A 14,165-nucleotide genomic window follows, 5' to 3' on the forward strand; every position below is an offset into this window, starting at 1 on the left:
GATTTTTTTTCTTTGGTTCCTTGATCAACTTTAATTAATAGAAACAAAAGTAGGAAGATTAATACGGAAATACCCTAACCTATAAAAAGTAGAAAGAAATTAAAAAAGAAATATTTTTAGCCTCGTTCACAATAATTTCTTTGAGTATTTGGGAAAAGAAACGATAACGACATGGATTGGATTGATCATAGTTTCTATAATTTGAATTCTATAACGAAGGCATTTAAATCCTGAAAAATGATTTGTGGGTTCCAGAACAATCTCGTTCTGTCAAGTTCACACAAATGATCACGTTGCATCTGTCTATTCTTACTAAAGGTTATTCTTTTCATTTTGAAATGATAAGTTTTAATTTATGAAAGTACATTTTATTAACAAATAAAACTAGTTAAAGTTCAGCAAATTCATGTGAAAGTTTAAAGAGCAGAGTTTAGAAACCCTATTATTAAATCGATATAGAAAAAACTTAATTTCCTAAGACAACGGGACAACCATGAAATATTTTTTAACATCATTAATCGAAAATCAGTAATTAGTAAGAGATTAGATTATATATGAAATGAATGGACCAAAAATTTCTCATTTCATTTGTAACTAAGTAATTGTACAAGGTATTACAAACTAAGAAAGAAGAAAAGAATGAACTAACCAAAACCCCAAAAATAGAAGTTGAAAAAAAAAAAGCCTCTTCATCCCAAAAGTATACAAAAATGCCCAAATATAGTAAGGTTTCAAAATTTTTGGGCTTCTTGCTCCTGGAGAGGGCTCCCCCCTTCTTTGCTACTCACTAATTCCTATCTTTTCTTTTTTTCATATTTACATAATATATATTTTTTTTTATATTATTCACACTCAAAAAAAAAAAATATTTTTCATCACTTTTTTTTTTGTTTTTTTAATTTTTTTGATTTGATTAGAAAGTGGAGATACACCTCCTATGACGTGGAGCAGTAAGTTTTTTTTGCCTAGTTTCTTCTTTCCAAACTTTGCCAATATCTTGTGCAATTTTTATAGCATCAAAAGAAGCACCAGCTAATCCTCTTCTTGTAAATCCAACTGCATATAATCCACTCTTTCCTTTCCATGCACTTGGAAATGGTGTCTTTGGAAATCCATTTTTGTTAAAAAATTCACCTTCCTGTAAAAAATAAACCAATAATATGGTTAATAAATTTATCCATCACAAATATTCAATATAATTTAAAAAATAAACAGAGTAAAAACAGAGGAACTATTATCTAACCTGAAGCCAAGAAGGTACATTGCTACGATATCCGGTAGCTAGAATGACTGAATCAACATCTAATGTTTGGCCGTCGACGAGTTGGACACCATTGGCGTAGAAACTCTTGATTCCAGGAACAACCTTGATGTCACCAGATCGAATTTTCGCTAAGGCCCCGATGTCTAGTACAGGGGTCTTCCCATGCTTGTTTTTTAACTCGAGTGGACCGATGTTTGGCCTTTTGAGTCCGAATTTTCGCATGTCTCCTAGCATAAACCATGCGAAAAATAGCATGATTTTATCAACCAACCAAAGAGGGATCCATTTCATTAGTAACATTGCTAGCTCGAACGTTGATCTTCCCATGATTTCTCTTGGAAGAATATGAACCTGATAGAATAAGAAAAAAATGTACAAGTTTGTTTTAGTATACCACTCTAGTAAAAACTGTATTGTTAGTTTGTTACTGATAGAAAAAACATATTCTTTGGTTTCAACCATCCACTTAAACTTTTTAGTTAAGCGGCTGGTTGAAGACTTAAAGTCCAGAATTGGTTTATATATAAAGTTTTGAACTTACCGAGCTACGGCAGACCACGGAGGGTTCTGCATTGTGGTTCGATAAGTCGAGGGAAACTTCCATCCCGGAGTTCCCACACCCAACCACTAGGACCTTCTGGCCGCAGTAAGAGTCTCCGGACTTGTACTCACTCGAGTGAATCACTTTCCCGCCAAAGTTTGCTAGCCCGTCAATGTCGGGCACCACACACTCGGCGTTCTCACCGGTGGCTACTACTAGCCACCGGCACGCGTACTCGACTTCGGGCTCAGTTGGGCCTTGGCCCACAGTCTTGACCCGCCAAAGCCCGAATGTTTCATCAAATTTGGCGGATTGAACACACTCATTGAAGTGCGGGTTAATATCGAAGTGGTTTGCGTAAGACTCAAGGTAGTCAATAAACTGCCTTTTAGTGGGGTACTCGGGGAAAGATTCAGGGAAGGGCATTTTCGGCAATTGACAAAATTGTTTAGGTAGATGTAACTTAAGCCTGTCGTAGGTACGTTTTTGCCAAAGCGAGGCAATGCAATCGGCTCTTTCTAGAACAACAAATGGTACACCTTGTTCTTTTAAACAAGCCCCGACGGCTAAACCCGAGGGGCCGGCCCCGACTATTACGGGGCCATTAACCCACACGAATCGACGGGATAATAGATCATCTCCGTTATCTCCTATGTATGCTAAATTGAACATTTGATCCATTGCGCTTTTTTGCAATAAAGGGTGTTTGAATTATTTTTTTGTTGTTGAAGGTATTATTATTGAGTAGTAGTGAGTGTTTTTTTGCTATGTTTGTTGATGTTTTTGTTGTTGAAATGAGGTGGGTAAGTGGTAAGGTTTATATAGGGAATTAGGAGAGAGAAAGCATGTGAAATGGGTGAGAGTGAGTGACTTACAAATCATGAGCTATACTAATTCAAGGATTATTTTATTCTTCTGACTTACAATATATAAAGGTATAATTCTTGATTAAACAATATTATAGGAAAATAGTAATATTTTATTTTTTTAAATAATTTAGAAGGGTGCTCTTGGAAATCCAAGAGAATGTGACGGCTTTTAATACATTCTCTATCAAATTGTAGCTATTTGGTAGGGGGGGGGGAGAGGGTAGGATTCTAAATTGTAATTTTTTTAATTTCTAAATTATAATGAAATTAAAATTAATTAATTATGTTGGAAACCGAGTAAGCATATTATGGACCAATAGAAATGTGCCTCTTCGACACCACGAAGTTTAGGAATTTGACACGTTATGTACAATAATCTCAATAAAAATGAAAGAGTATGTTGTATGTTGATTATAATTTGGATTATAGGTACGTTGTCATTGTGATTAGTGATTGTTATACGAGTAGTTAAATTTGTAATAAACTAATTAACAAAGTGAAATGTCTAGTTGGAACTTTTTTAGTTTATTACTAGTTTACTACACAAAGAAATATATGTGTTTGATATTAAACGGTGTTAGTAAGATGTAGCTACACCTAATCATGTACGGACTACCACAAATATATTTGTAAACAAGATATACTTACATGTCATCTTTATATATGTTTGATATTATTGTAATAAATGAGATTGGTTGAAAATTTTGAATCATCTTAATATTGAACATGATTACAGGTAGCTAACTCTTGTACACATATACAGTATATAACGAACTACTCTTTCGTTTATGTTCATAACATAAGCTTAACTCTACATTCAAAAGCTCGTTGATTGTTGTAAAATTTGAGATTATGCAAATAAGTTTTGGGGGAGCTATGCTAGGGGTGAAAAGGAATGCAATAACATTATTGATAATCATGCCGACTTTTATATCATCGTGTGAACCATGGAAAATAGGCTATCCTTCAACTTGGGGTGATGATGCTTCCATCCTAAATTGCTAGACAAGGACTTCAATGTGATGTAAACTTGAAGAATTTAACTTAAACTTCAAATAGGAGTATAACAAGTCAAAATTATCAACCAATCTAATCCATACATACATCCACATTATAGATGCATATTCCTCTATATATCTTACTAGTCAAATTTGACCAAGCAAAATATATGTATGTTTGTAATTAAGATCCAAATTTGAACAAAATTAAATCTTATGAGCAACATATAGGAAATATGAAGAAGAATAGTACTACAAATAGTAAAATTTGATGATAGTCTTATATATACATCAAACGAAATATGGTAGGGAAAGTAAGAGATGTGGGTAAGGTCCCATTTAATTTGAGGTTCCATTATTATTATTCCCCAAAATGGAAAACGATTATTGTGTTGAATAAGTGAAGTCATTTCTTAGGTGGTGTTTGGGTCCAATTTAGTCAAAATTGGGCCTGGGCACTAAATGATCCAATTAAAAGCCCAAGGTCAAGGTTCAACTCTCCAATTGCTCAAAAGTCAAAGGTCAGCCCACAAAGTAAGCCAATTGGGCTAAAGCCCAACCTCTCCATGTATGATGAGGTATAAAAAGCCATCATATTGACACATTCAGAGGGATTCACATTCACATTCCAATTCATATGCTCATTCTTGCATTGAGAAATATTACACAAAAGCCTCAAGCTACAAACTCTCTTGCATAGTGTCTTCCTTTTACACATTGTACTGACTTTAGCATCGGAGGGGCCTTCCTCGGAAACACCCCCGAGGCTAGTTTACGTGTGTTCACTGTGCAGGAAACCTTCGGCCCAACACAACTTGGACCGAATCCAGTCTTCTCCATCTCAGCGGACCTTCGGCAAGGTCCCATTGTTTTCAACCGAAACAATTTGGCGCCGTCTGTGGGGAACGACTTTCAAAAATCTTTAAGCCAAATTCCTAACCAAGATCATCTTGCAATTATCTTAGCAGCCATGGCTAAGAACCGCAAGAGCAAAAGCCTCCGTCAAGGAGCGGGCGAAAAGCCTAAAACCCCTACACCATCGCCCTCGCCGGACCGGAACTCTCCCAAGGGTGCCGGCTCGGGGGGAGGATCACACAAGGAGGATTCCCTATCTCCTATAATGCATGACTCTCAATATAGGCCGGACCACTCTCGGTCTAGCAGGGGTCAGTCTGATCATAGGACATATTCAGTGTCCCAAAGCCAACCATCGGCTGCACGGCCTCATTACCACCCTCGGCCGGGGACCCCTTTGACGGGGCCCAGTTCGGAAGAGGTGGCAAGAGCGCTGGCAGTACTCATGGAGGCAATGAGGGCACAGAATATGCCACCGCCTCGTGATCAAACTCCTCCGCATACCCGGCATCAGCGGAGGAAGTTAGACCATGACGGTGGGAAGCTTCCTTCCTTCCGGGAACTGGAAGAGTGGGAGGAGGATTCTTGGAAAAATGAAAAACAGAGGAAGAAGAACTCTCAATTATTTAAAGGATCCTCATCCTCAAGACCAGCAGCGCATAAGAGCAGCAGCTCAGCTTCTCGGCCATAATCTACTCGCCGGGAACCCGAGACTGCTCGCAGAAGCGTCCTTGACCGACTCGGCGGCCAGGAACCGAGCGTGCGTAGTCGCCTCTCGTTCCCTGCAGCCGAGGCCCAGACTTCCCAGCCAGGGACGAAAACCACTCCTACCTCTCTAAGAGGGCGGAGCGCGGTCCCTTCGGCCAGGAACAAGGGCAAGGCCATTATGCTTCCCGCTAGTTCACCATTCGAGCAATGGATACTGGAAGAGCGCGTACCCACGGTTAAAATACCGTCGCATATCACATATGACGGGACCACGGATCCGAAGGACCACGTGGCCTCGTATGAGACTCATATGCATCTTTGCCCCAGATCCGAGGCGACTTGGTGCAAATATTTCCCAACCACTCTCAAGGGGGTCGCGCAAGCGTGGATCTCCAAGGGAGTAAGGCAAGGCTCCATAACAGGTTGGGATGATCTGTCCTCCAAGTTCAGGAGCAAGTTTTCCACGGCAAACCGCCGAGAGAAGACTACCGCAGAGCTCATGGGTCTGCAACAGGGGGAAACTGAAAGCCTCCGAGACTACCTGACCCGTTTCAGTAACGAGTCATCAAGCGTCTCTCAGCTGGACCAGGGGCTAGCTGTTTTTGCAATGCAGAATGGCCTTCAGCCAGGAAAATTCCTAGACTTCATGGTCATGCATACCCCGCAGACCTTGGAGGAAGCTCTTAGTGCTTCGGATAAGTTCATCCGAGCCGAAGAATGGAATAAAGCAAAAACCCAACCTCAATCCGGGGGAGGGAAACAGAGGCAAATACCTTTGTCAGAAGGCCAAGGCCATAAGGCAAAGGGAAAATCAAAGGCTCCGGAGCCATCTCCGGCCAGCGACCTAAAGAAGGACAGGTTTGCCTCATACACAGGCAGATATGAGTCCTACACTCCGCTCTCTCTTCCACGCGCCAAAATTTACAGTGTGACGAAGGAGGAGCAGAGTTACCGAAAGCCGAGACCACTCCCAGAGTGGTATCAGCGAAAAAATAAAAATCAGTGGTGTGAGTTCCACGAGTCTTCGGGCCACAACACTGAAGAGTGTATCCAGCTGAGGGACCAGATAGAGGACATGGTCTGGAAGGGATACTTGAAAAAATACATCGCGGATCACCGCGAGAAAAAAGAATCCGAGAGGCTAGCAAAGGACCCTCGGCAGGACCTTGATTTCCCCCGGAAAAACAGTAAAAAACCGGAGGGGAAATTCCCTCCGATCAATGTTATCTCGGGAGGAATATACTCTCGGAGGGAGCACAAGCGTCACCTTAGAGCTTTGACTCACCAGGTGAACAACGCTGACATTCAATCTCCCCAGTCGCCGGTGCCGAACATGACGTTCACAGCCGCCGACTGCCGGGGGATTACGTTCCCTCACGAGGATCCGTTGGTGATCATCGCCACGGTGGCCAACCACGACGTCAGTAAGGTCCTTGTTGACGGTGGCAGCGGAGCAAACATTCTGTTCCGAAAGGCCTACAACCAAATTAAGCTGAAGCCCAAGCACCTTACGCCGGTACCCTATCCGGTATCCAGGTTCAATGGGGCTTCAACTTATCCAGATGGGAAGGTGACACTTCCTGTCACCATCGGTTGCGATGAGGCAGCCCGGAACGTCATGATTGAGTTTTTGGTCATCGACGCTCCTTCAGTGTACAACGTGATTTTGGGGAGACCCATAATTCACGAGATCCAAGGGGTCGTCTCAACTTATCATCAGCTGATGATTTACGTCTCAGACGCCGGCTTCCCCGAAAGGATACAGGGCAACCAAAAAGACGCCCGAAGGTGCAACTACCTCAAGCCATCCAGTAGTCGCCCAGATGACGACAGGGATGAGGAGGAGAAAGAAAAAGAAAGAGAGCCAAGCACAAAAAAAGCCGAAAGGCCTAAGTGCTTCGGCCCAAGGATCCGTGCCCAGAGAAAAAGGTCCCGAAAGGGAGAAGGTTGACTCTTCAGCTGAGCCGCAAGACTCAGAGAGCCAGCCGAAGAGCACAAAGACTGGGACACCTGCTGACATTGGCAGCAGACCAGATTCTGAAGAGTCCAGTCCATCGGCAATGGACATGGACCAACAGACTGAAACAGTTGAGTTGGCCGAAGGAGATGCTGAGAAATGTGTAACAATCGGGATGGACCTTGATCCTAACACCCGTTGTGAACTTATTCAGCTCCTTCGGGATAACAGAGATGTGTTTGCTTTCTCGGCAGCTGATATGCCCGGGATAAGTTCAGACCTCATCTCCCATAAGCTTAATGTTGACCCAGCATGTCGACCAGTTAAGCAAAAGAAGCGGAATTACTCCGCCAATAAGAACCGAGACATCGCAGCCGAAGTCAAAAAATTATTGGAGGCAGGGTTCATTGAACCTTGCCAATATCCGGAATGGCTGGCAAATGTGGTGATGGTTCAGAAGCCCAATGGTACCTGGAGGATGTGCGTTGATTTCACGGACCTAAATAAGGCTTGTCCAAAGGATTTCTATCCCTTGCCGAGAATCGATCAGCTAGTCGATTCGACAAGTGGCCATGCCTTGCTTAGTTTCATGGACGCATTCTCGGGGTATCATCAGATCTTTATGCACCCCGACGATCGAGCCAAGACAGCATTCGTCACGAACGCTGGGGTGTATAATTACAAAATGATGCCCTTCGGATTGAAAAATGCGGGGGCAACCTATCAAAGGCTGGTGGATCAAATTTTTGCCGATCAAAAGGGCCGAAACATGGAAGTCTATGTTGACGATTCAATCGTCAAAAGCAAAAAACTAGAGGACCATGTAAAGGACCTGGCTGAAACTTTCGCCACCTTGAGAAAGCATCAAATGAAGCTGAATCCGAAGAAGTGTGTCTTCGGCGTGAAGTCAGGGAAATTCCTGGGTTTCATGGTCAGCAAAAGGGGGATTGATGCCAATCCCTCTAAAGTCAAAGCGGCGCTCGACCTTCCTGAGCCGAAAACGAAGAGGGATGTTCAGCGGCTCACCGGAAGAATGGCAGCCCTTTCGAGGTTCATTTCCAGAGCTTCGGATAAGGGGTTACCCTTCTTCAAAGCCCTGAAACTCCCGAAAACAAAAGAGCTTGTTTGGGAGGAAGAGCAAAAAGACGCCTTTCAACAGCTTCGGGAGCATCTGGCTCAACTCCCAACGCTGGCTAGCCCAGTTGAAGGAGAAACTCTATACCTATATGTGGCCGTTAGCCCAGCCACCATCAGCGCAGTATTGCTGAGGGAAGAGAGTAAGAGTCAGCAACCGATTTATTTCGTCAGTCATACACTGACGGATGCCGAGACCCGCTATCCTCTACTCGAGAAAGTTGCTTTCGCGGTAGTGGTAGCTGCTCGGAAGCTGAGGCCCTATTTTGATTGCCATCAGATAGTGGTCTTAACTGATCAGCCGTTGGAAAAAGTTCTTGGCAAGGTTGAAAAATCCGGTAGGCTAGCCAAGTGGGCTTTTGAGCTCACCGAATTCAGCATCAGCTACCGTCCGAGGGCTGCCATTAAGGCTCAAGCCCTGGCGGATTTCTTGGCCGAATGCTCATACCAAGAAGTGCTGGACAGTGAAAAGAAAGTCTGGACCGTGTTTACGGATGGGTCTTCCACCGAAAACGGTTCGGGGGCAGGAGTAGTGATAACTTCTCCCGAAGGCAAATCCTTCGAGTATGCACTAAAATTTTCTTTTAAGGCCTCGAACAATGAAGCCGAATATGAGGCAGCAATCGCCGGCCTACAATTATGCATCTCCTTGGAAGCCGATCATGTCTGCTTAAAAACAGACTCTCAGCTAGTTGCGTATCAGATCAGTGGCAGCTATGAGGCCTAAGAGCCCTCCATGATAGCTTATCTTGCCAAGATCAAATCAGTCATTGCAGAGCTGAAAACTTTTGAGGTTCAGCTGATCCCAAGGGGTCAGAATACTCAGGCCGATGCACTCTCCAAACTTGCTAGTTCATCTTTTACCGAGCTGAATAGGTCTGTATATGTAGAAGTGCGTCGAGTAAGAAGTGTCGACGAAGCACCTGAAGTGTGCTGCGCCGATCCAGAGCCTAATTGGATGGAACCCATTTTAGCTTTTAAGCTTCGGGGAGAAACTCCTGAGGACAAAGCTTTGGCCTCCAAAATGAAGAGAACCAGCTCTAGGTTCATTGTCTTCAGGGGGGAACTTCTGAAAAAATCCTTCTCAGCCCCATTGCTGAAATGCGTGGGACCAACAGATGCAGATTATATCCTGCGGGAGATTCACCTCGGCATCTGTGGGAACCACATTGGGGGAAGAACCTTAGCCCACAAGGCATTGAGGGCTGGATATTACTGGCCCACCATGATCGCAGATGCTAAGGAGCTGGTTCGGAAATGCGAAAAATGTCAAAAATATGCTCCAGTTATCCATCAGCCAGCAAGGGATCTTCAGCCGATCCTTAATCCACTCCCGTTTGCCCAATGGGGACTGGATATACTGGGACCATTCCCAGAGGCTGTGTACCAGAAAAAATGGCTGATAGTTGGTGTCGACTACTTCAGTAAATGGATCGAGGCCGAAGCAGCCTCGAACATTACAGAGCAAACTGTCAGAAAATTTATCTGGCAGAATATCATCACTCGCTTTGGCATCCCGAGAGTATTTGTCTTCGATCATGGGAGGCAATTTGATAACTTACCGCTGAAGCGATATACAGATCAGTTCGGCATCAAACTGGCGTACTCAGCAGTATGCCACCCGCAAAGTAACGGACAAGCCGAAGCAGCAAATAAACAGATCTTAAATGCCCTCAAGAAGAGGGTGGAAGATCAAAAGTCCAAATGGCTAGAGGAGCTCCCTGGAACCCTTTGGTCCCTTCGGACAACTGAAAAAGAGGCAACGGGCCACTCACCTTTTGAACTGGTGTATGGTGCCGAAGCCGTCCTTCCAGTGGAAATTGGCTCTGAGAGCCTTCGAGTGCACCATTTCTCGGCTGAGAATGAGCGACTGATGAGGGAATCTCTCGATTTCCTCGACGAAGTAAGAGACTCAGCTCGAGATAAAATGGCCGCCTATAAGCAGAGAGTCAGCAAATTTTATAACCGAAGGGTCCATGCAAGGCCTCTCAAAATTGGAGATCTTGTCCTTCGGAATGCTGCTGCAGTTCAGAAAGGCCGAATCCATGGGAAGCTCTCAGCTACATGGGAGGGACCTTATGAAATTTATGATGAGCTTCAGCCAGGGACATACCGACTTCGGCAGTTGGATGGAACTGAGTTGAAAAATCACTGGAATGCTGATGTACTGAAAAAATATCATGTGTAAACCCTTCGGGGCAGAACAATCTTTGTAAGTACATTTTGAACTAATGAAAGGCCTTGGAGCCGCCATTTATATAAATATTTACAACTTTTTATCCTTTCAAAATTTTCTTTGTTCTATCTACTCTTTAAGGGTTTTTTATTCAGCCTCGTCTGAAGCCTTCGCCTTCGGGTAACTGGGTTTCAGATTGCTGACAAAACTCGTCTTTTTAAAGAACACTGGTCTTTCAGCTGAAGTCAAACTTCAGTAAGACTTGTTCTCCAAAGACATGAGTCCATGGACAATTCTGGGATATTGCCTTAACTGAGCCTTGTATCCCAGAGAGCCATTATCCGAAACATTGCCTTAAGTTGGCCCTGTGTTTCGGGTATCCATTTTTCAAAGATAGACAGAAAATCAAGGATAACAGCCTTTTTAAATCAGCCTCGTCTGAAACCTTCGCCTTCGGGTAACTGGGTTTCAGATGGCTTACAAAACTGTCTTTTTAAAGAACACTGGTCTTTCAGCTGAAATCAAATATCAGTAAGACCTGTTCTCCAAAGACATGAGTCCATGGACAATTCTGGGATATTGCCTTAACTGAGCCTTGTATCCCAGAGAGCCATTATCCGAAACATTGCCTTAAGTTGGCCCTGTGTTTCGGATATGCGTCTTCTTTAAGAACGCTGGTCTTTCAGCTGAAGTCAAACTTCAGTAAGACTTGTTCTAAAGAGGTTAGTCCCAGAAAGCTAATATCCCAAGCATTGCCTTCAGTTGGCCCTGTGTTTCGGATATCCAACTTTCAGACAGTCAATCTTCAGTAAGACTTGTATCCCAGAAGCATTGCCTTCAGTTGGCCCTGTGTTTCGGATACCCATTTTGAAGAAGTTCAGAAATTGCTTATTTAACTGAAGTCATACTTCAATTTCTGTGGGGGCAAGAAGCACTCAGTGCAACTATGTTCGGCAGAGTTGAAGAAAAGAAACAGTAAAGCACTCAGTGCAACTATGTTCGGCAGAGTTGAAGAAAAGAAACAGTAAAGCATTCAAAAATAAAGCAACTGAAGAAAAGAGCATTAGATTAATATTTCTCAAAAATTGAGCTACAAGTTCAATAATTCAGTATCGGCAGCCGCCCACAAGCGGAAAATAACAGCTGCCGAAATACGTACATAAGCAAAAAAATAAAACTGCTGTACGACAAGGCAAGCTGAAGCAAAAAAAAAACAAGGCAAAAAACTCAGAAAGCGGCAAGTCTAAAGTTAAGCGCATGATGAACCGCAAGATTCTGAAGACGACTGCCCGAGTTCCTATGCTTCAGCCGGAGGATCAGACTGATCAGCGTTGAGTCCCATGGTGGCCTCAGCTCCAGCAGCAGAAGAAGCGGGCTTTGCACTTTGCCGAGCCTCCCTTTCCCTCTGCTCAGCTTCCAACTCCAGTCTTTCAGCTTCCTCTTCGGCTTCCTCAGCCTTAAGAATTTCAGCTTCAGCTGGAGTTGCATACTTCATGTGAGGGTCTTCGGGATTCTGGACCCACTCGGTACATTTAGACCAGTCCAGTTTCGGCTCAGCATGAAGGCAGACTCTTCGGCATACTCGGAATCCGTTTCTGAAACCCATCTCATATTCCTCTTGGGTATAAACACGGACTTTGAGTAAAGCCTCAGCATCAGCCAGCTTCTTCTGGGTCTCCTCCAAGTCTTCCTTGGATTTCTTCAGCTCATCAGCGACTTGGGAGGAGGAACCTTTCAGCTCATTCAGCTCTTGCTGAATTTGGAAAGCCTTTGTCTGGGCCTGGGCCACTTCAACTTTCTGGATCAGCAATTGATCCTCAGCCTTTTGGAATTTAGCTCTTTGAGCTTCAGCAGCAGCAGCAGCCTCTGAGAGTTGGACGTCTTTGGCCAGGAGCAATTCTTCAGCAGCCATTCGGCTGGCTTCAAGAGCCTCTAGACGCTGCTGCACTTCAGCTTGTGCAGCAGTTCCTTCTTGAATTCGGCTCTCAATAGCAGCCTTGAATTTGGAGACGTCCACTCCCATATGCTCCTGGAGGAATTTTTCCCCTTCCATCAGTGGGGGAAAAACCTCCATCTCCATAGCATCGCAGAAGGTTTTCAGAGCTTCGGCAGCTTTTTTACCGTACTCCTCAACCTCCTGCTGCTTCTCTTCAGCTGCTGCTTGCTTCAGCTTAGCAAGCTTAACTTCCTCTTCAGCCACCTTCTTTTCGTGCACAGCAGCGTCTACCCTATCTTGTAGGGTATCAATCAGCTCTACAGTGAGAGTCTGATTGTGCACGAACTGAAAACAGGAAGACAAAAAAAAAATATAATAAATAAAAAAATATATATATATATGAAGAGCTGAATTTCGGAGGAAATGAAGGAAAATTACCTGCATCATCAGCAGTTGGTTAGACCTGGCTGGGTCAGGAACTGATCTGCTGGATTCGCCCATCCCAGCAGTGGCCTTCAGCGACCAGATCCTTGCCCTGTCTACTTCGGACATGCCAGCAAAATTGCCGAAGTAGGCTGCAGCTCCTTCTCGGTTTTGGCCCCATATGAGGTCCCAGATGTGATCTGGGATTGGAATTCGGGGGGCCGAGAAACCCATTTCTCCAGAATGCAGAGTCTGGAAAGAAGGGAAGGACGACGATGGAGCTTGATTAGCTTTGGCTGTCTCAGCATCGTCCTTCTCAGAGGAGTCAATTACTATGACCTCCTCTTCTTCAGGGGTGAGGACGAAAGCCTCAACCTCTCTTGCGATATCTGCCGTGAAGCCCTCAGCACTGGACATCACGGCATCTTTATTTTCGTGCTCAGCAGCACTCTTCTTGATTTCTTCTTGGACCCCTCCCTTAGGTTCGGGAGTTCTCTGATCCACCTCCATCTCAGGAGGTGGCGGAGGGGTCTTTGGAGGAGATTGGGGTGTTGGCTGGGGAACCCTCGGCGATCCATTGCCTTCCTCAGGTTCCCTTATGGAGACGCCGATGGTCATCGGCCTCTGCTGAAAGTCATGAGGGCCGATGATGGCCATCCTTCGGCGCCTTTTCAGAAGGGGCTGCTCGTCCATATCTGAGTCTGAAGACTCTTGTATTTGATCTTCGGGACGAACAGGAGCTTTGCCTTCTCTGTGTCTGTTACTCTCTTCAGACTGTAACAGACAGGGGGGAAGAAGAGTGTGAGTAAAAAAAAAAAAAAAAAAAAAAAAAAAAAAAAAAAGAAGAAATGAAAAGAAAAAAAAGTTGTCTGAAGCTCACCGAGGTTTTCAGCAAAGCCTCGTCTTCTTCAGCTGCTCTAGCTGCAGCTTCGGCCTCAGCAGCTCTGGAGGACCCCTCTCCTCCTTCGCAAGCCTCAAGTACCCGTGCAACCTCTTCGGCTGTGCGGGCAGCTTCAGCTTCTTCGTTCAGCAGCTGAAACCAAGGGTCTCTCTTCTTCCACCAAGGCTTCTGCCTCTGATACAGAGCAACAGCCTCAATTTGGAAGTGGGAAGAATCCAGATGAACTTCCCTATGCCTCGGCTCAGTGATAGACGGGGCCCGTTCAGTTACAACTCGCTCTCGGTTAACACCAAGACGAGCGTAGTTAATACCAACGTTGGTCTCGTCCCGCTCTGAAAAAAGGAAAGGGAAAAAGTTTAGCTCAGATATGTTGGCACAGCATAAAAAAAGCAAAGCAAGAGAA

At 44.4% G+C, this 14,165-nt stretch overlaps 1 protein-coding gene across 1 annotated transcript; it reads right to left on the reverse strand.

The window, feature by feature from the left end:
- Positions 1-255: 255 nt before the first annotated feature.
- LOC110689917 (probable indole-3-pyruvate monooxygenase YUCCA5) lies at positions 256-2,850 on the reverse strand. Its single transcript, XM_021866743.1, has 3 exons — positions 1,806-2,850; positions 1,244-1,615; positions 256-1,138 (listed from the first exon to the last, which is right to left on the reverse strand). The coding sequence occupies exons 1-3, from the start codon at positions 2,484-2,486 to the stop codon at positions 914-916; spliced, it is 1,278 nt and encodes a 425-aa protein (XP_021722435.1). The 5' UTR covers positions 2,487-2,850; the 3' UTR covers positions 256-913.
- Between the last annotated feature and the right edge of the window lie 11,315 nt (positions 2,851-14,165).

The sequence above is a fragment of the Chenopodium quinoa genome, unplaced genomic scaffold (genome assembly GCF_001683475.1).
Source record: "Chenopodium quinoa cultivar QQ74 unplaced genomic scaffold, ASM168347v1, whole genome shotgun sequence".
NCBI classification, from domain to species: Eukaryota; Viridiplantae; Streptophyta; class Magnoliopsida; order Caryophyllales; family Amaranthaceae; genus Chenopodium; species Chenopodium quinoa.